Source organism: Varroa jacobsoni, unplaced genomic scaffold, assembly GCF_002532875.2.
Source record: "Varroa jacobsoni isolate VJ856 unplaced genomic scaffold, vjacob_1.0 contig00172, whole genome shotgun sequence".
Classification (NCBI taxonomy): Eukaryota; Metazoa; Arthropoda; class Arachnida; order Mesostigmata; family Varroidae; genus Varroa; species Varroa jacobsoni.
In genome coordinates this window covers 78,072-103,471 of record NW_019214422.1, presented here as the reverse complement: position 1 = coordinate 103,471, position 25,400 = coordinate 78,072, and the positions used below count along the sequence as shown (strand labels likewise).

Sequence of the window (25,400 nt, the reverse complement as noted above, 5' to 3'; positions counted from 1 at the left end):
TTAGTGTTAGTACTTGGACAAGAGAATACGGCGCATCCTATATAAAGCAATATGAGCGTATGGGGGTAGCTGAGGAAAAAAGGGGTCATGATGTTTTGATGCGAACAACGCTCGCTCTTTCCACCCCAGAAGAATTTCTCCGAGGTAGTACTGAGTTTACTGGGTCCGGTAGCCATCGCGGCAAATGTTGGTTATTTCTAAATGCGAGACTGATGGCAACAGTAGCACCAATAATGTTAACAGCAACAGCCATCACTAAATAGAACACGCTAAATTTTTTTCCTGTGATAATAAGTTATTAAATTATTGTCACTGTTCACGAATTTCTGCCGTCCATCTACCAAATGGTATACCTCGTTTCGCCACAAAGGGACGGGTTTCGCCTCGAAAAAGCTTTCCAAGCACGTTTTGAGTGATTGACCATTGTCGAACGAAGGCTAAGGTAACTGTTCATTGAATAAGAAAAAACCTAAATGTATCGGCGCAAAATCCAGAGAACACGAAGGATGAAAGAAACCTTCAATTCTAAGTCAAGAAGAGCGGCATTGACGATGTTTGCCGTAAATGGCTTCGCCTTGCCATGAAGCGGGAAAAATTGACTTCGTTTATAGTGTCTTTGTTCTTGAATAATCTGGTTGGCTTGATGCAACTGGACATAATAAGCGTGCCGATTACTTGTTTGGCTGGTAAAGACCAACCTCCAGAGGATTAGGCCCTCACAGTTCTAGCAAACACAAAACATAATTTTTTCTAGCGGAAGATCTGGCTAGACTCTGGACCGTAATTTCTCTCCTGGAAACACCCTTTCCAATTTCCAATTTACATTAGCCTACAAAAATCATTTTTTATTACTGGTGACAGTTCGGTCATTGTGAATCGGTGAAAAACTGGTCATTGTGGGATACCGGACGAGATGTTAAAATGCAGCGCTTAACCGTAATTCCTTGATAGGTTTGGAGACTTTATGACATACTTCAGCTCAAATTGGCTGTGTAAACCCAAGGGACTTCAATTTCCTTGGCCACGGTCATGTGGCCGCAGTTTGCCTTTTCGGCATACTCCCGAGCTGTTGATCAGCCATACTTCTTCAAAGATGCCTTTGCTCGTCACCAATGGTACACTCAGATGGTTGGCCAAAGTGGGGGGCATTTTCCAGATCTCAAATGCCGTGTTCAAACCTGGTGAACCATTCTTGAGCAGTTCCTTTAGCGATATTATCGTTATAGTACTCGAGAAAATTGTTTTGGCAACAAAGGTTTGCGAGCGTTTTTGCCTAGATGAAATGCATACTACCGACACTGACGAAAATACGCTTTTTTCCACGTGGAACATCCGTCTTTGAAGAGTCCATTTGGGCTGAAAGCGCATTCGCGACATGGTACGATTAGAGCATCTTAGCAGGGTAGAGAGAGCGCTCTCAAAATGTATATCAGATGTGAATAACATTGGGAGGGATCAGTTTTTCAAACCCAGTAACTTCTCATTTTTATATACATGTATATATATATATATATATATATAGCGGACAGTTTATATATGTTTAGGGGCATATCCAAAGCTTGCCAGCACTGTATACGCCGGAAAAAATACAGTATAAAAGCCCAACAGGAGGTAAGAACAGAAAAGTAAGCAATACTTTTTAGAAAAGATTATCATCGCATTTACACTGATTGTGACCTTTACTTTTATACCTTAGCCAAACCGCGCAAATATTATAAAGAGAAACATTATATATATATATATATATATTCAGCGATTTATTGGATTCTATATCATATGTAACGGCTGCAATGTAACTTAAGGCTTAAGTATGTAATACAGTAAAAATAACCTAAACCGACAGTCCAGCCATTACGGAGCACGGCATTAGTGTATAAGAAATCACGGACTCAATAGGGAAGGGAACGAGGTCGGAGTACGGCTCCACGGAAGAACTCTGATCGGCCGATGATCTGTCCTTGGGGACAAAACCAGTCCCCTTTCGTTTTATCCCATAGTCATGTATACACAGTTTCACACGACGACACAGCGCTGTATCCTTCATCAAATGGCCTGTTGGATATGTCTCCGTTTCTAGTCGGTTAAATAACAGCCCCTCGTTTCCATCCATTTCATTACGCGCTGTTTGTTCGAAGACGTCTGACGTTGGTGTACAGAATAAAGACTTCATCGTACGCAAAGCAGCATAATCACTGTGGAAAACGCTCATTATAAACATAGTTACAGTCTAAAATCGTCTTTATGACCTCATTGAACTCCTAATTTGAATGTTATTGTGATGACATGTCCCGCTCGACCGGATTCTGCCTATTCAATACAACGTCAAGATCCAATAGCGGTCAACCACATATGATTGGGAGCGCCAAGGGGTATACAGGCGTTTCGCTTTTTGACTAATTAAAAAGTCCAAAACTCTAAATCAGTCGATATCAAGAATATTTCATAATATCTGCACTGTTCCATCTATGATGCTATGATGTGTCTCTTCATTTGGCCAGTAAAGATGGCGCCGATAAGTACCAGCAATTGGTTGTAGATAATCGTTTTGTACACTGATTGATGAAGGTATCCAGCGTGTCATTTCTTGACATCTATTAATACGTGGCCGGGTATATCGAGGCCCAGAGTTTGAGGTTGTATTTCTTTTAGTTGTCTCTCGTCGAAGGTAATCACGATCATAAACTCGAACCCTGATTCGATGTTTGTTCGACGACCAGGTGGAGATCAGCGAAATGAGATGACAGGGACCTTAGTTTTCTATATAACCGTACTTGTATTTTGCCCCGATCCCGAGATGAAAAGAGATGTTGTCGATACGCGACCACTACAGCTTAATACCTATGTTACATTGTATCTGATGTCGGTATAACGCGAAAGCCTAAGCGGAGTCATGGTAGCAATGTATGCGTACGTACATACACACACATAATTGCATAGTAATAATGGTAGTGGATGGATGGATGGATGGATGGATGGATCGACAATCATCAGCGACGATCGAATCCACGCGTGTGGCTAAAATACTGCTCGAGTTGTTCTTTTTGTCGTGTAAAACGTATACCTATGTGTAGTAAAAAGAGTTGCAATTGAAACAATCATGTGTATTTGTTTAGTACACAAAAAAAACTACATAGCGGTATTATTTATTAAAAAGATCCTCTTGTACAAAACGTTTTGCAGAAGCCAGGCAGGCAGTCCACGTTTTTCCATGAGCTAGATTACGAACGTTCAAAGAGATCTATCTTGACAGTATAGTAAGCATACATTTGTATATGTACATACGTCAATCTTTTGGTCTCTATAGGTCAACCATGCCGTGTTATATGGTTCGACAGCTAGTGTTCTTGAACTCGACGCTGGTTTTCAACCTTGTCATCCGAACGATCATTGTATTAGCAAAAGCATAGTACGTCTTGTTCAGACCTTAGCTTCACCTGAAGGGTCCTTGTTCTTCTGGCTGATAAAGCGCTTCTTTAAACCCTGTAGGCTCACTTAGGAAACCTAAAAATGACCAGTAGCAATAAATTAAACAATTTTAATTAGTTGCTGCTAAAACTAATGTATTGGTTGCCCTTAAAAGAGCTCATCTCTAAAAAAAATTCTACTTTAAATCGGATTCTTCAATACGTACGTGCATGTGTGCGAACGTCTACTAGATCAGAACAACTATAATCGCTGGCGTGAATGAAAATAGCAGACACTACATTGCCAAAAAGTAAGAGTATTATAAAAATAGTTATACTGTGATTTTACGGATAGGCTGATACTATATTTATCAGTTACACAAAGGTTTGCGTGGTTAGCTACGAAAGAAATACGTTTACTAATCAAGTGGATCGATCCTGCCATAGCAAATCAATGAATTAAGCCATCAGTTTAGGGAAAACGTTTGCCTCTGTGGGCAAGTCCAAGCACTACTGCCTACAGAATGATGCCGCCAACCCTGCCCATCTCTGAGCTGGCAGCTTAGTCAAAGGGGCGTGTAGCAGGCCATTTACGCCAGTATGACCTCCTTCGCCGTAGGATTGCTGCCGTGCCTGAGCGGTTCCTAGCTCCTGTCTTACCCTCTACTGAGCACAGTCTACGGGTACTGCCCTGTATAAGGCGCGATCAATACACGATGACACTGAGTGCTGCAGTAACGGTTTTGTTTTTATCTAAAAGATGTTTTGTATCATTCGATTTTGTTTTTCGGAACTACATCTTATAAATGATGTACCCTAGCCCAAGCAGGACATATTTTTGCTTTACTATCATCAGGTATGATCTACTATTAATGCGTTCTCCTTGATTTTTATCCTGTAAGCGTATCTTAGATAAACATGTATAGTGACCACACAAACCATTAGTCAGGCACGAAAATAGTATCTAATCATCGTCTCTTTATAATTCGACTAAAATTATAGACAACACCCTGTCTAGTTTCTGCAGCCTATAGACTCACAACTAACTTTAATGGCGTAGGGATCCTGATGGGTACAGTCAAATAAATAAGCAAACTTTTTATCTCTGATTAGGTTAGCACGAGTGTTTCAGCTAAAGTACACATGGCTACGTCTATTTACAGAATATATATGTGTGTAGCTGAGCTGCGGATGGTCCATTCAATGAGGGACAGTCTTCTGACGATACGGTTTTGAGATCGGGGCGCAAGAAGGGCACGCGTAGTCAGATTTTGGTGATAGCGGCAATTCCCACCGAGCGCGGAGTGGTCACAGATGCCTCCTTTTGAAATTCATCTCACAGGAAAGAAAGACAGAGAGACACGCCCGTAGGACGGACGGTCGCTGCCGCTGCTGTCGTTGCCGGTTCAGAAGCTCATAGTAGCGTAGTAGGGTGCTGGTTATTTTGCATTGAGCAGTTGTGCAGCCACGAAAGTCTAACGTGAATTCGGTTGCAGGGCATAATAGAAGGAGCGCAGGCCGCGCGCTAGGGGTTATCTATTGTGTCTATCTATGGGGTGGGGATGATCACAAACTGGCGTTGATCGGCCTAGTCACGAAAGGAAGTTGCCTGGCTTAGGATCACTCACGGACTTACTGACGAACATACACACGTGCACACACCCAGACAAACATACAGATACATAAAGAAAATATAGCCCTCGCCGGCGCCTCACTGCTCGCCAAGTCTCCAGGTCCTAATTTTCTCAAACTCCTAAGGCGCAGATATCCTTGAATCACTTGGTACACTCAACCTGCGATGATGTGAATGCGAGCGGCACCAGTTGGCGCTAGCCAACGTGGAGATCGGATCCACACGGGTGATTTGATCTAACTAGTACTAATATCTGTCCAATCTGTATAGTACCGTTACATTATATATGATAGATGCTGTCCCTATATACCCGATCGTGACTATCTATGGGTGGTGGCTCTGCATTCACTCGTCGTCATCTTACCTGTCGGATCTGTACTGCGAATCGCATGATCAGAAGTTTGTTTCGGAGGATTTTTCTATCGCTGGCTGCTGCGCTGTGCTGATGATGCTTCCAAGCAGCAACAACAACGACCAGCAATGTAGGGAAGCGATGACACATACTCTGGATTAAACGAACCACTGCCAGATTCATCTTTGCGCTGACATTTGCTATTGTAAAATGGGATCGTTTGAGGTGACTCTGAAGTGTCTCTACTGGCTTCCTTTAAGTCAAAGCTGCACTTGTTGGACTTAGAAGACGGTGACATCATAACCCATTATAATAATAAAAATAATAGCTGCATCGTCCTTATGTGTCCTGCGGGACTCGTTCAATGTAGAATAGCGTGCTGCTAGCTCCGACTTGCCAACAGACATAATTCATACATGTCTGTAAATTGTATAGATAAACACATTAGAGAAAATCTGAACATATCTAATTCAGTCAGTTGTTAATTATTTCAAAGCATACAAACAAGACGTATTACGATTTGAAAGCTTCTTAATTGCTAATTTTAGCCTACAGCATGTTAACACTACTTTGTCAATATTCGAATACTCAAAGCACGGACGTTATGTTCAGGAACTGTGTGTCCACCACCTCCGATCGGTAGCTTTTAATTGCTTTTGTGTATGGTGCATAACGCAATAGACTTGGATGCTCCAGCTAGTGCGCTTTTTGAATTTGTCATGTGCGTAACAGGACATCGACCGGACAAACCCGACAATTTTTGCCTCGAACGACCAATGGTAGGTAGCGTCAGGTTGTGGCGCTGGCTGCACTGCTCAGGCGTGAAACGTCCACCCACGGCTCAGACCGCGCAACAAGGAGCAATATGAGTACACAACGGCGTCAAGTCCCCTGCCGCCTTGCCCGCATTAGCCCCTGTGTTGTCTTCAACGAAGCCGAGGGTAGCAGAAGTAAGGTACGAGACTTGGATAAAGCAAAAGACTTGCTCCGGGATGGATGCCGCAGGCGTGACCTGGTCACGAAACGCGATTGGCTTGGGGATGCGACTACATATAGTAGCGACACGACGGCCTTTCTCTCCATGGTAAGGAGTTCCAGTTAGACGAGCTGGCAAGCTGTGCAAGAAGCTGTTCTTTTGTGTCAAGCCACAATAGAAGCCATTCAACAGGGGCCATCGTATACTACGAGCGCCAGCGGTAGACAGGGCGGCTAGGTATGGGGAAGTGAAGGGAAGGAACACTGAAAGAGAATGCGCCACTGGATGACACGACCCCGATGGTCTTCGAACGTACGGACTCATATATCTCCCTTGGTGATACCGGACCAGTGATGTTGTTACAGGCTCGTAAGGTGCCCGAACGGGGCCGTCAGCTGGGAGGAGCGGCACTTTATTGTTTCGACAGCTATGTCTTCGTCTCGGTCGTCCCGTCGTTCGATCTTAACACTGAAGGCGGAAGCTGATTGCGACTTGAGAAGTGGTGGTTGAGCTCAACGTGTGGATAAAAGCAGACGACACTTACAACCGCGACCCTATGTCAGAAGTCATTAATGTCGTGCAATAGTCCTGTGCTGAATTCTCTGTCAGTGAAAACTGCCAGCACCAGGTAAAGTCATTAAGTTCACCCAGTAGCTAACAGCAAACTAAGAATTGTGTTAGCTCTATAGAAAGCTAGTCTGATTACCATAACCTAAAAATAGAGTCGATCAATCGGGCCGATACAGGATAAACATGTTGGATCCTTGATAGAATTGCTTATTATGTTAAAATCGTTCTCATGCGTAAAACTTATAGAAGAATACCAACATTATATACTTGGAAGAAGTGAACCTTCTGTTAAACGAAACAGGAAATATGCCCTTGAGATACCCTGTATGATCTTGAATAACCACATTTATTATATATATATATATATGAGACTTAGATTTGTTCGCCTCCGAACACTCTATAGCTCTATCAGAATGGCCCTAATCTCATTGTTAGATACCCACTCTCGATGCACGCCGATATCGACAGCATCGGAGTCAGCTCCGTTGTTTCAGTTATTGTTATTACTACACTATGGCGTGCAAGACCTATCCGGTTTGTATGACTGGCTTAAAATGGACATGTGGTTGGCATTATCCGTCCACTGGCTGGCTTTTTCCCGTAAGCGAGTGCCAAGAAGCTCAACCTTAATCCTCTAGTCTTTTCGCTTGGCATTCATTCCCGATGTGGGTTCTACTCCCCTTTCACGGGATTGTGGGGATATGGATATAATGGGATGACGGCATGTGTGCATTTGGTGACAGACTAAGTGTTTTCTATTCTCCTGTACGCGCTCGGTCTTTCGGACATAGGAGGAGGAGAAGGCGGCAAGCAAGCTAAGTGGAGTCTGGGTGGGTTATAGGCCAAGCGACATGGGCGTGGAAAACATCTTCATTTCCCCTGCACGAGATACCATACCACGCACAGCGATTCCCTGCGGCAGCAGCGGCTACGCTGGCAGCGAGGTTCTACGTATGTGACGAAGTAGACAAGTAACACAACTATTCTGGCGACTACTCCATAAAGTCACCGAGTAGCTGCTGTCAGGAAAGTCATGCCTGGCAAGGTGATGGTGGAGGCTTGCTTCCACGGGATGAACTCAGTCATGGCGAGCTGAGATGTGGCAAACCTAAGTTCGTTCAGTAAACGCTGCCGCTTGCTGCCACTCACCGACTACCAACGATGATGACTTTCGCCAGGGCACGCCCGTTTTGGGGACACGCAATCTCGGCCCGCGACGCAGAGGATGCTTTCCATTGCGAGGGATCTTTATAGCCTTTCTGGTAAGAGAGTGGCAAGGAGGCCAAATACAGAAAAGCGAGTGTACATTTTCTTCCCCGTTCGTTTCGATGCATTCTATGTGTGTCTGTATGTATATATGTATGTGTGCACTTACATAGATGCTTGACGCGGGTACAGGTATGTAGATTTAGGAACAACATCGTTTACGTCGAGCCTCTCACCTTTGGATGCATGTCGCGGTACAATTGTACGCAAGTTTCCTTGTTCATGTCAACAAGATGGAGTTACTTGGGTTTTAGTGATGATGATACACGTTCTTTACAGGTATGGCCTATACGTTGTCCTTTGGATAGAATTAGGTTTTTGCTTTTTGACGAGTCATCGAGGTAAATATTAAGATCGGACCGCTGTCAGTACAGTATCATCCAATGCGACCTTTCGTCTCGTATTCATATGCTTAGTTTCGGCATTTTATGTGTCGTCTTATGTCACTTGCGAAAATAACATCCGGCCAGACCATATATTGAGAGAGTAACTGCTTTTAATCATTGCTTCCCTTCTACAATTTTTAGTTTACAAATTCTCATCTCATTCTGGCTTGATAATTTCTTAACTTCACAAAACTATGGATGTAGTTTTGTTCGTGTCATAAAATTTCACTTTATAATGGATAAACCCTTAAGATGAACATATCAGGCGGCAAAGACTTGCTACTTGTTTTGCATTAACATCAGAAAGTTACCCCGGACAAATCCGGCGTGAATGATGAAGACCGTATGGCTAACATCCTACTGAAAGATAACCGTTTATATCCAAACTTGGCATTTCAAACTTAAAGGTTAAACTTCGCTTGGTTTTTGAAGCTTTAGTCTATCGAGCTTCTTTTGAAAGAAGGCAATTGTTAGATGGGCCCATATCGTTTTACTATAAAAAATTCTGCGTTTTCAAAAATGTACCACTTTTTTTATCCGATACATTCACTCTTAGTGCCCAAATGGAAGGTGTCAAGCGCTAATGTTATTACCCGTGCAAAACTCGAGCTACAAGACGGGCGTATAAAAGTATCCACCATCATCTAATCGTCAGCGACCAAACCATTAGAAAAGCGAAACAATAAACTAAAACAGACGTTGCTTTTCGAACAATCTAATATAGCATATCAGGGAATGTTCTAAGTCTGAAATTAAGTATTATATGTTGTAGCCCTTTTGATAAATCAATATTCCTGAATATTTCGGAAGAGTCTTTATTTATTCAGAATTTTTTTCGAGATTAGCAATAGTAGGAGCGTACTAAAGCTAGTTGAGTCAAGGCACAATGTATGGGATAGGTTGGGGTAATATGGAGTGCTACTAGGCTGGCGGACGCAGCGTTTTCTTCAGTCAGTTCATCTTCGTATATAAGACTCAAGTGAACAGCATGCGACAAAGAGGGTCCGTTTAAAGGCAGTACACACTATAGCTTGGTATAGCTAGGCGACGAGGCGAACCAAGACAGTTTGCGGGCTGCGTTGGTTTAGCGATATTTGTATTTCCTCAATGGCCCTTCTCTCGTTTTGGCCCGAGGGCACCACCCACAAGGCTTCGGCCGCACAGCAGCAGGACTGAAGAAGCAGCGTCGTCACCGCTACGACAGCTTGCTTTACCGCTCGCCGACATCGGCCATATAGGCCCGGCATCGACACCTAGCGGTGGCTGTCATTTGCAGGCACAACGGCCTCGAAAGTATAGCGTGGTAGTGTTGCTTCTTGAAACGTCTCTCAGGAAAGAAAAAATGTCCGACGTAAGCTTAAACAGCTTCTACTGTTGCTGATTTTCTTATTATAATGGCACAACTCGATGTGCTCTACAAAATGTTCTATGTGATTTTCGGCAGTCCAGCTTCATCAGCATAGATCTGCGAACGTTATACTAGCGTCTTTCAATGCTACCATATAATCAACACTATTTATGCCTGTCTGTTTAACAATGGACTACAGCCTTTCAGCTGTTGATACGGTACCATACAGTAAATAATTTTTAGTAGTTTAATAAAGGTAATTGAGAAAATAGTTTGCAGCGGTTATCATGAAAACGGACGAAATAACTAAAAAATTATACATTTAGATATACACTGTATGATTCTATTGCTATATGAGTTAGCAGAAGTATGTTTTGTACATTCGATGGCTTTATATTGCAAAGAATATTGTTCATTTCGGGCTACCTGCCGGTTTCATGGACGCTAACGTTCACTAACGACTTGGTAACATCGTCTTTAGAATGTAATCATTTTGAGCATACTACTTCTGCGTCGACGAGAGGGGCATTTTATATTTTGTAAATGTATATTAGCCAAAAGCCCCTGTTTGAAGAGTACTTTTCATATTGTTCTTAAGCTGCATGTCATGCGCGAACTGCCAGACGGTTTAGTTAGTGGGTCAATCACTCGCTTTCCTTCTCCAGTCAAACCTTTGCGATTAGCCACCGCCTTCCTGAGATAGATATGATATTTGCCAATATATTATAGCTATCTATTTTAGCTTCCTATTAGTTGTTTTCCTCTAGTCGAACCGATTGATTCTCTCAGTGTTCTCTTCGTCATGTTTGCTCAAAGGACCGTCGAACGAAAATGCTCTTCTTTCATCTCCTTGTGGCCTTTTTCTTTGGCTGGACTGTCTATGCTGCTGTTAGTGATTCCGTTGTAACAACTGGGAGCATACGCTTTTTTCACTTCCTGGACAGGGGATCTCGGGTAGCGGTTTTTGTACGCTAGCCACAAAGTGTTGGAATGTTCGATATATGCAAAACAGTACCGACTAGCAAGAGGTAGCAGGCTGTTTGCTCTACCTCGTCCTACTTGCTGGCACTGTTTCACAGAAATAGGCCGCTTAGCTTAGTTACCACCTGTTTAGGAACTGTGCTTAGGCTGGGCTCGACTAGGTAGATAGCGACCTATAGGGGCGGCCGGCGTCATTGGAACAGGCATTGAAAAAGACCCGGAGGTCCGTTGTCGTCGAAAGCACCTAGGCAATATCCCCACTTCAAGTGAGAGATGGGGCGGCCCCTGTTGGCGACATCGGCGAAAGTGTCTTTTAATGTGAATAACAATATAATAACGCCTGGCGAACATGAGTGTAAGTGCAGCGACGACCGTAGTGATATTGGCTTCGTTTTGTTGTGTGGGGCAGAAATGGGGGTGACGGAGAAATTCGTAGCTAAGCGAAAGAAAGGCAATTTCATTGCGTTTTTCTAAAGTCTAAAACTACTTTTGGAACGTAACATTAGCGTTAATAGTAGTGTTATAAATAGCATGTCTAAACACGAGTTTTTTTCAATTGTATCTCTTACAAACGTTTGGTTTAAGTTAACATCGGATGTAATTCGACGGCTCTTATTATAGGGGTTTGGTTGGAAAAAGAGTTGGACATTACATAAAACTATTGGTTTTGAATAACCCGTTGATTTCTCGCTCTCGCTAAACGTAGTTCCCTTATTATTTACCTATATCCGTATGTGTTCATCGTCAAATTTACAAAAGATAGCTCTACAGCATTTATACCGTAATAGATTCTGTCTAATCCAGGGACGATACTAATCTACAAACCGTAATAACCTATCCTCGGAAGCAAGACCGTCTGTACAATGACAAAAAAAAAAAACGAGAAACATTTTTCCTTCCGATGTTACCTCGCCAAAAAGTCTCTGAAGTGTCCTGTCGAAATTCAGCAGTTACAAAGTTGTCTTCCTTTTGCTAGTTGCATTGTAAAGGTGTTTAAGCAGCTTCGCTACAGCCCCTTAAAGGTGTCCTTACCCTTCAAAGAATGCGTGCTCACAAGGTTTTTCGTGCAAAGCTGTGTTGAGTTCGCAATAAGGCCATATAATACAAAAGATTATTTTTTAGGTTTACTTCCCTGTCTAGTAGAAGCTTCTACGAATTCTTAAAGTGTGCCGCTAAACGAACACTTCTAATCTTAACGTCTTTTTCATGCTCGGCTATCATGATCTTAGCATTATACCTTTTGAACGATTGCAAGACTGCTTTTCTTTGAATCATAATTTTGTAAGTATGACCTATTCCGGCTGCCGGCCTGCCGTGGTCCGTACGGTTACATGAGGTTTTCGGCTGACTCTCAGACATCTGTTTCAAAATGCCCCACATAGTCCCATCACCAGTTTCGTTCTGCTAGCATAAATAGCAACGTTCGCATCGTTTTTGTATAACTACACCCCCTGTTGTAGTATACCAAATTTGCTTTCTACCTTCACTCAGTAATATTAAGCACTGAAAATGGAATGTTCTCGCCGAAAGGTATCATTCACTAACAAAGAAACAACTTAAGTTACGATTCATTGATCAGTATCTATCGGCATGTATTAATCTATCAGATCTGTGCTTATATACCAGAGCCCGTAACATACTAACGCCAGTTACTTCTGATGAATTCTGTTTATACAGGGATTTCGCCTGTCATGAAACCGTCATACATTTTAGTGCATTGTTTTTGCGGGAGATGTATTTTAAGATATCATCCCTGTTCTATAAAGCATTTAACAACAGAATCCCTATCAGCTGAACTATTCTAATCGCATTTGGATATCTTTTTCAGTTTGTGTCGTTATTAATGTATCCAATAGGGTGGGAATTGGCGATGTTTTTAACTGTGTTGAGAACGCGCAATGCCGACCTATGGTCTAGGCCGGCCAGTTGGTCTTCACCAGGCTGCTAATGATAGACGCTAACGATGCTTGAAGACGAGATCGTCTCGAACTGGTGCTCATCTTCCTGTCGCCAGATACTCAATGCTTGTTGTGACATCGCAGATCGATATTTGATAATGACTGACAAAAGGCATCGATACGACGCGGCTCGTGATGCAATACTAATATGTTTTGAATCATTAGCTGGCTTGTAGCCATGGTGACATCGTGACTAGCTAAATATCTAATGATATCTCTCCCTTTGTACCTTAGAAGAGGATAGTGGTTTGTTGTTAAATGTCAGAAAAGCGTTGATTCTGCGCTAGTCATTACATTTGGATACATTTAACCCATTAATACATATGAGTGTTTTCGAATGAATGCAGAAAACGTGGGGGACGGCAATTAACGGCGTATCTCCCGCTATCGGATTATAAGCTGGTGCGCGTTTTTGGTTTGACTAAATACAACTCGAAAGTTATGTCCATCGAGGATTAGTGGTTTACATAATCATTCTTGGTAATGAGACTTCACAAATCTGCAGTTCGAATCGTTGGAAACAACGCAAATCAATACAACGCTAAGGCCTCCTTCTATCTTCGGAGACGAATGAAATGCTCAGAAAAGAGCTGTGTTTTCCGTATGGCTGGCAATAATGATTGCACCGGCAGTGGTATGAGATTGAGCTGACCGAATAGTCGAACTATGGTAGGCTGTACAGACTGCAGAGACAAACGACCCTATTATCAAATCCAACAAAAGCGAAGCACAGCGGGGACAGCGACAAGGTCTTTGGGCCGAAGGTGGGCCCTAAACTGGGCAGACCTATTTTGCGCGATACGCATGAGCGGCCAGCATCTCCCTGCACCCCGAAGGCTTTACCCCGTCCCCTCACCGGAGTCCACAGATTGTGGCAGGACCGACAAGAGAAAACGGCAATGAAAGTTGCACTCTCTTGGATGGTTTGACTTTCCAGGGTTGTAGCGTTGCGTGGAGTGGTTCTGAGCATCTAGTGCCCGGTTGCAGCCTTAAGACGACATGCGCCTAATGTTTCTTGTGTTAAGACAACGTAGAACGCTTAGAGGACGAGCATGAGCTTTGTTGTGTTGGAGCGCTTTTAATGTAGACCAAACGGGCGAATAAATAGAGGTTCTAATACGATCATTACGGCACACCACACAAGATGCAACTCCAGCTGCTGCCACCTAATTGATTAGGTAACGAACATCTCAGATACTGCGCAACGGCATATGGTTACGTTACTCTTTGGGATATTTTACAATCGCAAGAGGGTTCTACGCGGGTACAGCATGCTATCGATGGCGTGAATGTGGGCCTTTGTCAACATCTAGGACGCATGATGTTCCTACTCACTAAAGCTGTGCATTAGCAAGTTGAGTGAATGCTCGTGAACGCGGTCAATGGTCAACGGTAAAAAATTAATTTATCTGAATCCTTGCATTATATGATCCGTAATACATACCTCCTAATCAAAGTACAGGTCCGAGAGAACTTCGATATATGTGAAGAAACCAAAATCATCTGAGGTTTATCATGGAAGCAAACATGTTCCTGTTTTTGAAAGTTGTCAGCTTATTTCACCTTTACGTCCAGATGTCTCAGCAGGCTAGAGGTGTTCTACTATAAAAAGCTAAGCTTTGCGGTTGATAGGCTGCTATTATGGGTCCTCGTAAAATATATATGTAACCTGTTACAAATAAATATAACGTTTCAAAAGCGGCTAGTGACGAGCCTTTAACGGCCCAATGTGTTTACTTCTGGGCATAAATAGTAACGCAAAGCGAATCACACAATTTTTTAGGACCCTGCTGTGTCTTTAAGCTGTACTGCTAATGAGCCTCGTATGTGATTTATGACGGCGTATAACAGAATGATTAGAGTGATTCTGTATTGTGTACTATTGTCAAATATTGATGTTTTATACCTTTATTTGTTTCCAATTTGTGCTCTAAATGTGCACTGGCACGTACATATTTAAAAAAAAAAAACGAATCTTGTCTATGAATTGATATACACGGAAACAAAGTTTTTGAATGAACTAACTGAATTTGTACATTTATATGCACTTATGTACATACAGTTTGAGATAGTCCATCGATTACTGCTATTGCTATAGGATAGAGAGATTGGCTTGATATCAATACGGCCCATCTCTTAAAAAAATATTGTAGATGGCCGCTGGTGTAAACCAGCCGTGACCGCTTCAGGCGGTGAAAGCAGTGGCTCTTGGATGGGGTCTCTGTTTAGGCTCTCTTGCATGTCCTTAGGCGGGGAGACATAACAGTTGAGGCTCATAAGCTCACATTACGGTCTACCATTTCTGATCATAGGCTATGCACTATTTCTATATGGGGGCAAATTGGAAGCTTTTTGAAATTTATTCATACGATTGGGTATACGCCTGCCGATCATACGCGCGGTTACGCACCTCTGGTGTCATCCGAAGTGGACGGAAAGCCGTTTCGTAAAATATTATTTGTAGTGATATATGTCTCGTGTAGTTCCGCCCATATTTGACTATTTCATTTGCTTTAAAAGCGGGACATTTTAGAGCAGAAATAATAGTCCTTTGTCTGTTTCAATCGGTTGCCGAGGTGATTTCACTGCGGCCCGCCGGAGCGAGGGCCTTTGAGTGGGCTCGCGCGGATAGTCGCTGTGCAGCCAGTCCGGCGACCGTACTGTGGCCCTCTGAGACAACCTCGGATATTGTATCACGGGAGTTGAGGCGCGATCACCTCCTCAATTGGAAAGCGATTTCACGAATCATGAACTCCGCGCCGACATAGTGGACAGAGATGAAAAAATTTACTTGCCTCAGATCTCCATTCGTACTACGTCTCCGTTTTGTAACGGATCATCATAAGCTGCCTAGTTTGCGGGGTACCTGGCAAGCCAGCTGCTGCTACCGCTGCTGGACAAGCAAAACATGGCCAAGCTGCCACACATCTCTAGAGGACAAGCTAGTTCAACTACAGGAGTGGTACTTTTGGACGTCGCTAGGAACGGAGGAGTCCTATTTTTACCATGTCGCGCATTCCTGGTCCGATGATTTTATAGCCCATTCTGGGCTCTCGTAAATATCGGGAGTCCGTGTCGGGGGGTGAGAGAAGGTCGAGAAGAATGGCTGGGAACGAACCACAATAATGATATAAGACAAGCAAGACCGGTGTATCCATATTATTTCAATGATGCATTTACTTTACCATCCGGTTTGTTAAACAAATAATATAACCTAATGCTACACGTATGCGTTATGATCGCACAGAACAGAGATCCCAGTTTGAGATTTTACTTAATTTACATTTGGTGATTTTGTTGATGACAGTGATTCCATAGAAATTTGGTAAATTAACGCCTCGTATTCGGAGAGTATGTCGTGTGTACATATAGACCATAAGTACCAATTTGTCCAAAGCACACTATCGTGCTTATAAGGTTATACGTTCATATTTGAGTGTAATGCAAAAAAAAAGTGATTTAAAATATAAGAGATTGCCAGTTACTACACTAATTCAATATTTTACCATAAAATTCAATGAATGAGTCCAGCACTTTTGAGTAGGGAATGAAGACTGATGGATAGCAGTGTAGGTCTGTATCAATGAAGGCTTGAAGGTACCCCAGTATAAGGTATACTATTAAATATAGCTCTATACCAATTGCATATGCCCCAATCGTCTATGTCCCAGTTGTCTGTTTCGTAGCCATTCCTGCCAGACCTAATGCATACGTGTTACGGTTTTTTTTAATCTTTAAGATAGTTTTCAAATTTGACCATAGCGATAAACCTTCGCTTTGCTTGCGTTTTTATTGAATTTTCTCACTCGTTTCAAGACCTTTTTCCCTCTAGGTATCACTTAAGTTTCAGGAAGACAACGGATGAGCGTAATGAATCTGGGGTTAGGGCAGTGCAAGCATCAGGTACTTTCTGCAAAAACACTATACTGATCTATGAGTCTGCGCATTATTGTAACTAAGAGCCCGCGACTTATTCTGCCGGGCTTCAAACACATTTCATAATGCACAATCTTCCGATGGTCGAAAAAGCGATCTGAGGAAGCTCGATGCGGCACTTTCGTTAGTTCTTGACCCAGCTGTCCAGGCGATACTCTAGAGTTAGTGGTTTTGCCCGCATGTCATGTTCCCATAACGACGTTTTGCCGCATACAACAACGTGTTAGAACGTCCTCAAGTGCATTTAGCCTATTGACATGTTTGCACTTGTTTGAACTGCACGGCATTCAGTATAGTCTGCCTGTTTTCCTTCAAATGTCTCGTGAAAATAACTCATACTTCTACTATAGCCTCTAAGAACTGTTCAGCCATGCTCCAGCACGATTACTGTATATTACGTCTGTATTTGTTTTGACGCATCGCTTGAATGAAGGGTTGTCTTCAAAACAATATATTACGTACGCCTTTCCCAACTAAACGGATCTAGACTGAAAGCCAATGGATAGTAGGCAGGCGGGCGACCCTAACCCCACAAGCTTTGCCAAAAGTCGGCCTTTGCCAGACAAGAACGATCGATTTATCGATACTTTTTTGATCGTGTTGTAGTTGTCCTGTTAGATAAATGTTTCGAGTCTTACGTCCGCTACCGCCGTTAAGCATTACTTCACATGACCACATTACACCGCTAAACAAAGTGTGTCTACGCAAAGTGTCAAACCTAAACCACCATGTATCCTAAAGTTTAGTAAACAAATACGCTATCGTAGGACGATTGCCATTATAACCGACTAAATTCTAGTAACCTATTTCACAGATAATCTATCATACATCTCCCACTACGTGACACACACGCTACCCCGTTTATGTATAAATACATAAAAAATAAAAATTAAGTTCAAATAAAACAAACGCTTATGGCACTCTGCGACGACCCCTTGACGATTCGTAAAGTTTAGCATCGACGTAACCATTTATTCATCCAAGGCTGCCGCTGTCGCCGCCACATTAGAATGCCCAACTTCCACACAGCGGTCTAACTGCCACTCATGGCAGGAGTGTGTAGCAAACTGAATTGCGTTGTGAACGATGGGGCCAACATTGGCAAATGTTGCATGCTCCGTTGGTCCCATCTCGCGCCGGGACCGGTCTGCCGTCGCCATTCAGCCGCGACTCCAAAGTACACACATTGCTCCGGTTCCCCTTTCCCCGCGCTGTTTCGGGAGTCGGCGGCAGCAGACTGGCGGCAATCGTCACTGATTCGGTGACACCATCGCGACAATCACCTCCTGCCCTGCCAAATATGTATATATCTACTCAGTCGCAGAGACACACATGTAAAAAAAAACACGGCCGAGAGCAATCATTGACAGATGGACGCGCCGGTCGGCTTCCGGGGTGATCAGCTGAAGCCGAAACGCGGAAAGACCGAAAAAGAAAGGTAGGTTCTGGGAGAAACCTTCGTTAGCGCCTATTATCGACAGGAGGGTACAAATAGGAAAAGGCGACGGACGAAGAATGCCCTATGTTGAAATCGGTTGGCGGCAGATATTGTTCGATAGGAAAAGTCAGTGCTGCTGCTTTCTTACGCGCGACGTAGACCTTCATTGACGAGACATCTTGAACTCCTTTGATATCGTTCGAAGATAAGTGGCGGCAAAATTCCACAAGACATAAGTGGGGAATGTTCGCCTGCCCTGCTAGGGTTTCGATAATAAGAAATGGGCTCACTTATTTCACCGTTGCATCTTTGCTGTGAGACCGTTTCGGACCACTCTGGGCCCTGTCGCTCGAAGTGCTTGGAGCATAGGGCCGAGGCAGCCCAGTGCAGAACATCGTGGTATGTGAACATTGGTGTCATCGCTTACTGACTCACAGAGGACTATCGTTAAGTATCAACAGTTCTTGGATCGTTATTTCCTATATATGAGTTTATTTGCCTATAAAGTGGCCGCACAGACTCGTGGACGTCCTCGGCTGTTTGCAGAGAAGACAAAAAATAGTCTAACACGGCTAATTATGACAATCTGCGTATTTCCGATCCAACACACTTTGTGATCAGCCAGTATTACAAAATCATTTCAGAATTTCTATACGCTAGCAGATACTCGCATTGTCAGTCTGGTTGAAGGTGTGGGAAGCAAGGAATCGGTTGTAGGAGGATAGCGCATTTGAAAACGCACACAAGTTAACATGGCTTACTCTTTCTTATTTCAACTATTTTCACAATATCAGTTAGATCCCTATGCGATGACGCCGGTGGCTAGATGTTCTATAGGTTTTACTATGTTTTATAGGGACGCATAGCGTAGAATGTGGTAGGGTTTTTCACGTAAACCAAAACCAATTTCTGTCGGATTGAACTATCTGTATGCGATTTTCCAGTCGGTTAATAGAAGTCGTTCAGATACACTTGTCGTTCATCTCCCGAATCTGTGCTGACAGCTGTCGTCTGTCAACCGCCCAGCGGCCATCACCTTGCTAATTCCAAAAGTCCGATGGTCCGATTTTCTAATCCGATTCACCAAAACAGATCACATTTTGGTGTTTACACCAGAGCTTGGGACATCGAACTGACGCTGCTGAGCTGTACGCAGGTAGTTTATGACCTATATATATATATGTATATATTTTACCTGTTTACAAAGCCAGAGCCGAATAGGACGTGACCTAGAAGATGGCTCCGACTCCTGGCTAGTTTAAGGTATATGATCAAAACATGCGGATATTCGGAATGCATGCAGAATGAACTCGTTTAAGAGTTCTTCAAATAGTATAACGTTTACCTTAAGAAAACTACCCTAAGAGGTAGCTTTCTACGATACCCGCTCACTGTGTTCCTTGCCTACGTGAGGTGTCAGCCTAATGCCATATTAGTAAAGTACATGCAACTAATTATACTTTATTTACTACCATTGAAAAATGCGTAATTCTGTCTAATTCATAACCGAGGCAAGCAAGCCCATTTTGATCTTTGGCAAACAAATCACCGGAGGAGTATTGCAACTACGACAGAGGTCCTATCTCGTTAAAGGTCTCTTTATTCAATAGAGTAATTAGAGTACGTTGTGTAATTAGCAATCGGATGAACTATGTGTATTTTTTTTCTAGCACTCTTTAAGTATAGCAAAATGATAATTTATAGATAAAATTAAATGTTTTGTAAAACATTCTGGCCCTTGTTTCATATATATATTTAGCTAACACTGGCACTGTTAAAATGTACATAATGCCGTACTCGAACGCTGCAAGTTAGACACCGAAAAGACCACGAGTCGGCGCCATTCTAGGGACCTTTTAAGCGCAGTGAACAAAACGAACCGAGATATGCCTAAGTTAGCGAAACCTAATGTAAAGGTAAACTCTTCCTAAAACCACACAAGTGGGTCTTTTTTGAAAAACAGGAGTTGCATTTTATAGGCATTTATCAATTGGGCGTATCGGGCTCTCCATATCGAGTTGTGAAGAGTGCAAAATTATTGAGTACCGTTCGTTCATACCCATGCGATCGCTAAGTCAACTTGCCAGATGTCAACCCCCCCCCCATACGTTTTTATTAGAAGAATATTACCGAAAAAAGATCTGAAATTAGTAAATCGACTAAAAAAATCTGTCCCAGATCTACGGTTTGCTTTGGTAAGGTTAAGGAATTAGAAATTTGCGTTTTAAATATATTGCCTCAGATGATGTTTTCGCAATGACAAATTTCTCTCGACAGTATCTTAGCTCGGACGATGTCTAACTTTTCTATACGGGCCAGCTTGTTTGTGAGGTTACAGAAAAGGCCACATATAAATTCAGGCTATACGCCTCCAGCATTGGCATTTACATAACCGTTGCTGCGATGAAGAATAGATTGTGACGCCCTGAAGCTATTTTAACAGTGACTGTTATTGAGCTACGTACAGCAGATGCTATGTGTCCACAGCAGGCCATGATGTGTGTATGTATATATGTATAGCTGTGTTGCATGCCGTAAGATAATCCTGATCTCATTTCAGTTCCTACCTAATTTCGTTCATTGATTGTTCCCTCTTTACCATTTTGATGCTTCAGTTGAAAATAGCTGGCCTGAATTACAGGACTTTCGCGTTATATCAGATAAAATATCGAGCTATTTCCACCATTATCTTCTTGCATGCTTCATATATATATATATATATATATATATTTCATTAGATCTTTGTGAATTAATTGTTGTTATAATAATCTGAATATTGGGCACCACTCTTTCTCGATCGCTCTGAATACGCCTGTTAGACTATGATTGTTACGTTTCTTTTCTTTAAACGCAAATCGTACTCTTAAAGCTGAGTTTCAACAATGTCCATTTAGACAGTTCAGATTTGGCCTGAATCACTGGACCTTTAATGTTATGAAACGACTGTCAGGTCACAGATGTGTCATATTTATATCTCGTTTGCTTATCTAGCTTTTGGTAAGCCTTTTTTTCCTTCCTTTAACCTTGAAAATGACGGAATTATAATATTGATATTTTATTCTGCAGCCTTCTAGAGATAGTTGCGATCTGTAGATACGGTTCAGAACTTGGTATAATTCTGTTAACTTCATCTAGGGCAAAGAGGCATCGTCAGCTATAGCAAAACCCTCAACAGCACTTTTCTTTTGGCCAAAAAAAGACCGCTTAAGGGTTACAAGGCTTTCCAATGAAAAAAAATATTGATGTCGTCTGTTCTGGTATTTTAAAAATTGCCATTATGCGTGCGATAGGACTCGTCTGTAGGAGAGATTGAAGTTCCTTCGCTGAATTAAAGTAGGCTTTCAATATCTATGTTTTAAGTTTTACGTGCGATATCGCCATTAGCCATAATTCCATCAGACAAACTCCAAACTAGAACAACTTAAGATTGTGCTTTCTGCATAACTGCGGTATATCAGTGTAATGACCCCCCGAACGTAGCAATGTTCGGAGATTTTTTGTCTTGGATTGCCCAATAGCGAAAAAAAAAAAAAAAAATAAGCATTGCTGACTTGTTTCCTAAGTATGATCTTCTCTTCAGAAGTAAACAATGATGTGGACAAAAGCTATGGAACTTTGATTCTCTAGAGCTAATTGTTTCAGTGTTATAGGTAACCATGAACGGTTTAACATCCACAGGTGCTATCATCATCATCATCATCAGGAAGATCCACACAGATCAAATCGGAGGAGGCTGATACGCACCTGATATGAGCAGAAGAGAACAAATGAATATTATGAACATTTTCAAATGCTGATTGGTCTCGATCTACAGATGCGGTATTCTTCGGACGCCGCGTTTGCCGTTTCGTTTATATCTCCTGTTTGCTTCAGATATTTGTTACACTTCCACAAACTCGTCTTCACCGCAATGATCTAAAGCATTAATAGATACGTACACACCGTATTGTATACACCGCATGAACTTAATGAAATACAAGTGACTTCGCAACTGTTTCCCCGTATGACGAAGGTATTGTATTGTAATTTTATTAGGCCCCACTCGATCAGGGCCTTTCGTTGAATTTTCACTACACTGACAAAGAGCTAGCAGCAGCAGCAGCAGCAGCAGCAGTAGCGCACACGTGGCTTGAGCATATTGAGCTTATCTTTCATCGGTATGTTTGAATATAAGATTTTCATTTAACGTTCCTTTTGCTCATTTAAACCGACCCCAGTGAGGAAGTCGGCTTCACTCAGTCAAGACACAGAAATTGATTAAATTTTTCGTTTCCATCTGAGTCTGTTGGACAACGTTCACTAGGATATACATCGTCAACCGGTAGTAACCTTACTGCACATTGTTCGCTACTTGGCTACATGATAGGTAGGATTGGAGCAAGCGCTCCTCTGGGGCTGTAAGGCCGCATGCTCCACGTGCGAGTTCCAACTGGCCGGGATGGTGGAATCACGCATCGGTTGTGTCAGTGGCCTGCCTTGCCGGGAGTGCCCACCTTCGCCAGGAGCGCCCCCTGGCTTTCGTGCCGGGAATTCGAGAGTCAGCAAGACGACGTATGACAACTGTTGCTGGGCGCCCAGCGTTTGCCACGTGACCCCGTGGGAGGGTCCATCGGGTGCGAGGGACCTCCCACTTTTTGCGGCGCCCCTTCTAACTCGTATCCCTATCCCCCCCCCCCCCCCCCTGCGCGTTCTTTTGGGTTCTTGCGGAGATGACCTTTGAGACTCCATCTGGCCAGCTTTGATCGACCGACCGACTGACCGACCACACTAGCGGGCGGTTTCCACTTCCTACGTTTGGATGGGTCTGTCTTCGAGTCGACAGTTCCCCTCACTCTAGCGCGTTCTTCATCCTCGGAGCCTTCTAGCCCGACGCACAGGGAGAGAGCAAGTTACGAGCTTCTGCTTACTACTTTCTGACTTCCTTCAAGCTATGGGACGATGACCTAAGATAAGGTATGACTTGAAAGTCGGACCCCACCACAGTGAAGCTTACTCGCTCCTCTCCATCGGTGTAGTGGTGGATCGGTCAGAAACCAACACCGACTACACTCAGACTAACACACAACTAAAGCGACGCATAAGTCCGAGTCTCGAAATACATACACATACATATACAATCTTACGTGTACGCAAGACATCCAGCTTTTCTAGGTGCTCCGCCTTGCTCTTGGATGTAAGCAAGAATGATGGTCCGCTGTGGGAACACGCCGTTTATGTCCATGCCCAATCGAGACACAACGCGTTCCCATCTGTTTCGAACAGCTATGCCCTACCTAGCAGATGATCAACGCCGACCGATTACATAGCTGCAGGTCTTGGAGCAGAGGATCTTTTATGAACGAGGTAGAACTTCTCGGCAGAGGGGGTAATTGCAATAACATTCGATGTACCACCGTTCAATTCTAACTCTTGATAAGAATATGTTTTTTGATCTACTATGGAAGATATTGCTTCAATGAAACAAGTGCATCTGTTCGAAATGCTCCTTTATGAAATAGCTATAATAATACTTAATAAACGAATATAGACGTCTTTGTCAATCTCAGTACAGTAGATGAGGCAGTATTCCATCGTGATGACCACGATCAACTCAAAACACTGAGATTTTGTACTAAGTGTGCAACTAGGTTGAAGTGAATCTCCTTTGGCCTGCCTAGTATTTAATCCTATAATAACAACGCCAACCAAAAATTTTATATCAATTCACTGGCAAGCATTGTTGTAAAAACGTGTCCGAACAAATGCATGAAGTTCTCGTGATATCCTCTTCGCATTTAGCCCGGAAGGTGACTGTGTCAATGAATGTTCCATACGCTTATTTTTATACGTATACAATAGATTATCACGAGATTATCGTTTGCAAAAGATAAATTATAGGATAATAGATTATCAATTTCCCATAGTTGTATTTTGTTAATCTTATATATGGTTTTTTATCCCTAAATGCTTTAATCTTCGATGCTAGGCTTGTGTATAATTAGATAAAATGCTTATGGGAATTCGTTGAATGGTTACAATTAGCTTCCGTAATATTGCTTAGTATATACCGTCGTTCTTTACGACCAAACCCATTATCTGATTGCTTTGCCCTGAGGGATAATCCCAGCTGCCAGAGCTGAGCCCCACACTCAACCCACACAGAATCGCTAGAACGAAAAAAGATTGGCCAAATTTTCTTTAAAAAAACTCTTTCATTTTTGTAACGAAAAGCAAGCTTCTAATTCATAGCAACAATTGTTCAATAGTTAAAAAAAAGATTTTTAAAAGATTACGCGAAATTATGTTTTTGCATATTTAGCTTCGTTCAGAAACAAGGTTACTTAGACATTCTTTTTCTATCGTGTTCGCTTCTTCTGAATTCGAGTGTAATCTGTAGCGTCCGAGAACTCACTGACTATATTTTAAAATTTCAAATCATTAGACTTGTACGCTCACTTTTCTCACTGACTAGAAGTCTAGACTCATCGAATTTCTTACATTTGTCGGTGGGGTTCCATCCCTGTACGATCTATGTAGAATACCCTATGCAAGGTCCCCCTAAATAAAATCCAAAGGTACGTACTTGTCTATTCTTGAAAAAAATACCGATTGTGACATTTATATCATTTATCAGGTATATATTTCTTTCTAATATTTTCACTAAATTTCATCCACTTGTCTTTTTGTTTAAATTTAATTTTTGAAAAAATATTTCATTAGAGCATAGGGTTTTTCTTCCATGTCTGTCTTTCTGAAGGTTTCCCGAGGAACACTTTACATAACAGGTTACCGCAAACAGTGTTACAATAATTTAGTACTCTAACAATTTCTTTATATAAATTATTGATTTGTGTGATTGTTTATTTCAAGTTGACAAAATGGCCTCGTTGATTACCGGTTATGCTCGCATGGCGAAAGCGGCCTAAAGTCATAGTAACTTGTGCAATTTGGAATTAAACTCTGTTTATTAAATGAAAAAGCAATTTTCATGAGGCTTGCTACGTAAGTGCTGCTCAAGTAAGAACCGTACGGTACTCTCATTAAAGGTAAAAGCCAGCCATTAATAGCAGCATTTAGATGGGCACAACCAGTTGACCGCTATTCGATGCTTTCTACGCGTCGTCGTCCAACATGTGAAAACCCTTTTTCGAATACACACTGCGCGCATTTTGT

The 25,400-nt window shown here is 42.4% G+C and overlaps 1 protein-coding gene across 1 annotated transcript in view; it reads right to left on the bottom strand.

Annotated features, from left to right (window-relative positions):
• Window positions 1-22,646, bottom strand: part of LOC111270886 (uncharacterized) — a 74,640-nt gene extending 51,994 nt beyond the window's left edge. Inside the window, exon 1 of the mRNA XM_022851358.2 lies at window positions 21,993-22,646. Within this exon, the coding sequence (XP_022707093.1) occupies window positions 21,993-22,032 (40 nt within the window). The 5' untranslated portion in view covers window positions 22,033-22,646. The remainder of the gene's footprint in view (window positions 1-21,992) is intronic.
• Window positions 22,647-25,400: the final 2,754 nt, after the last annotated feature.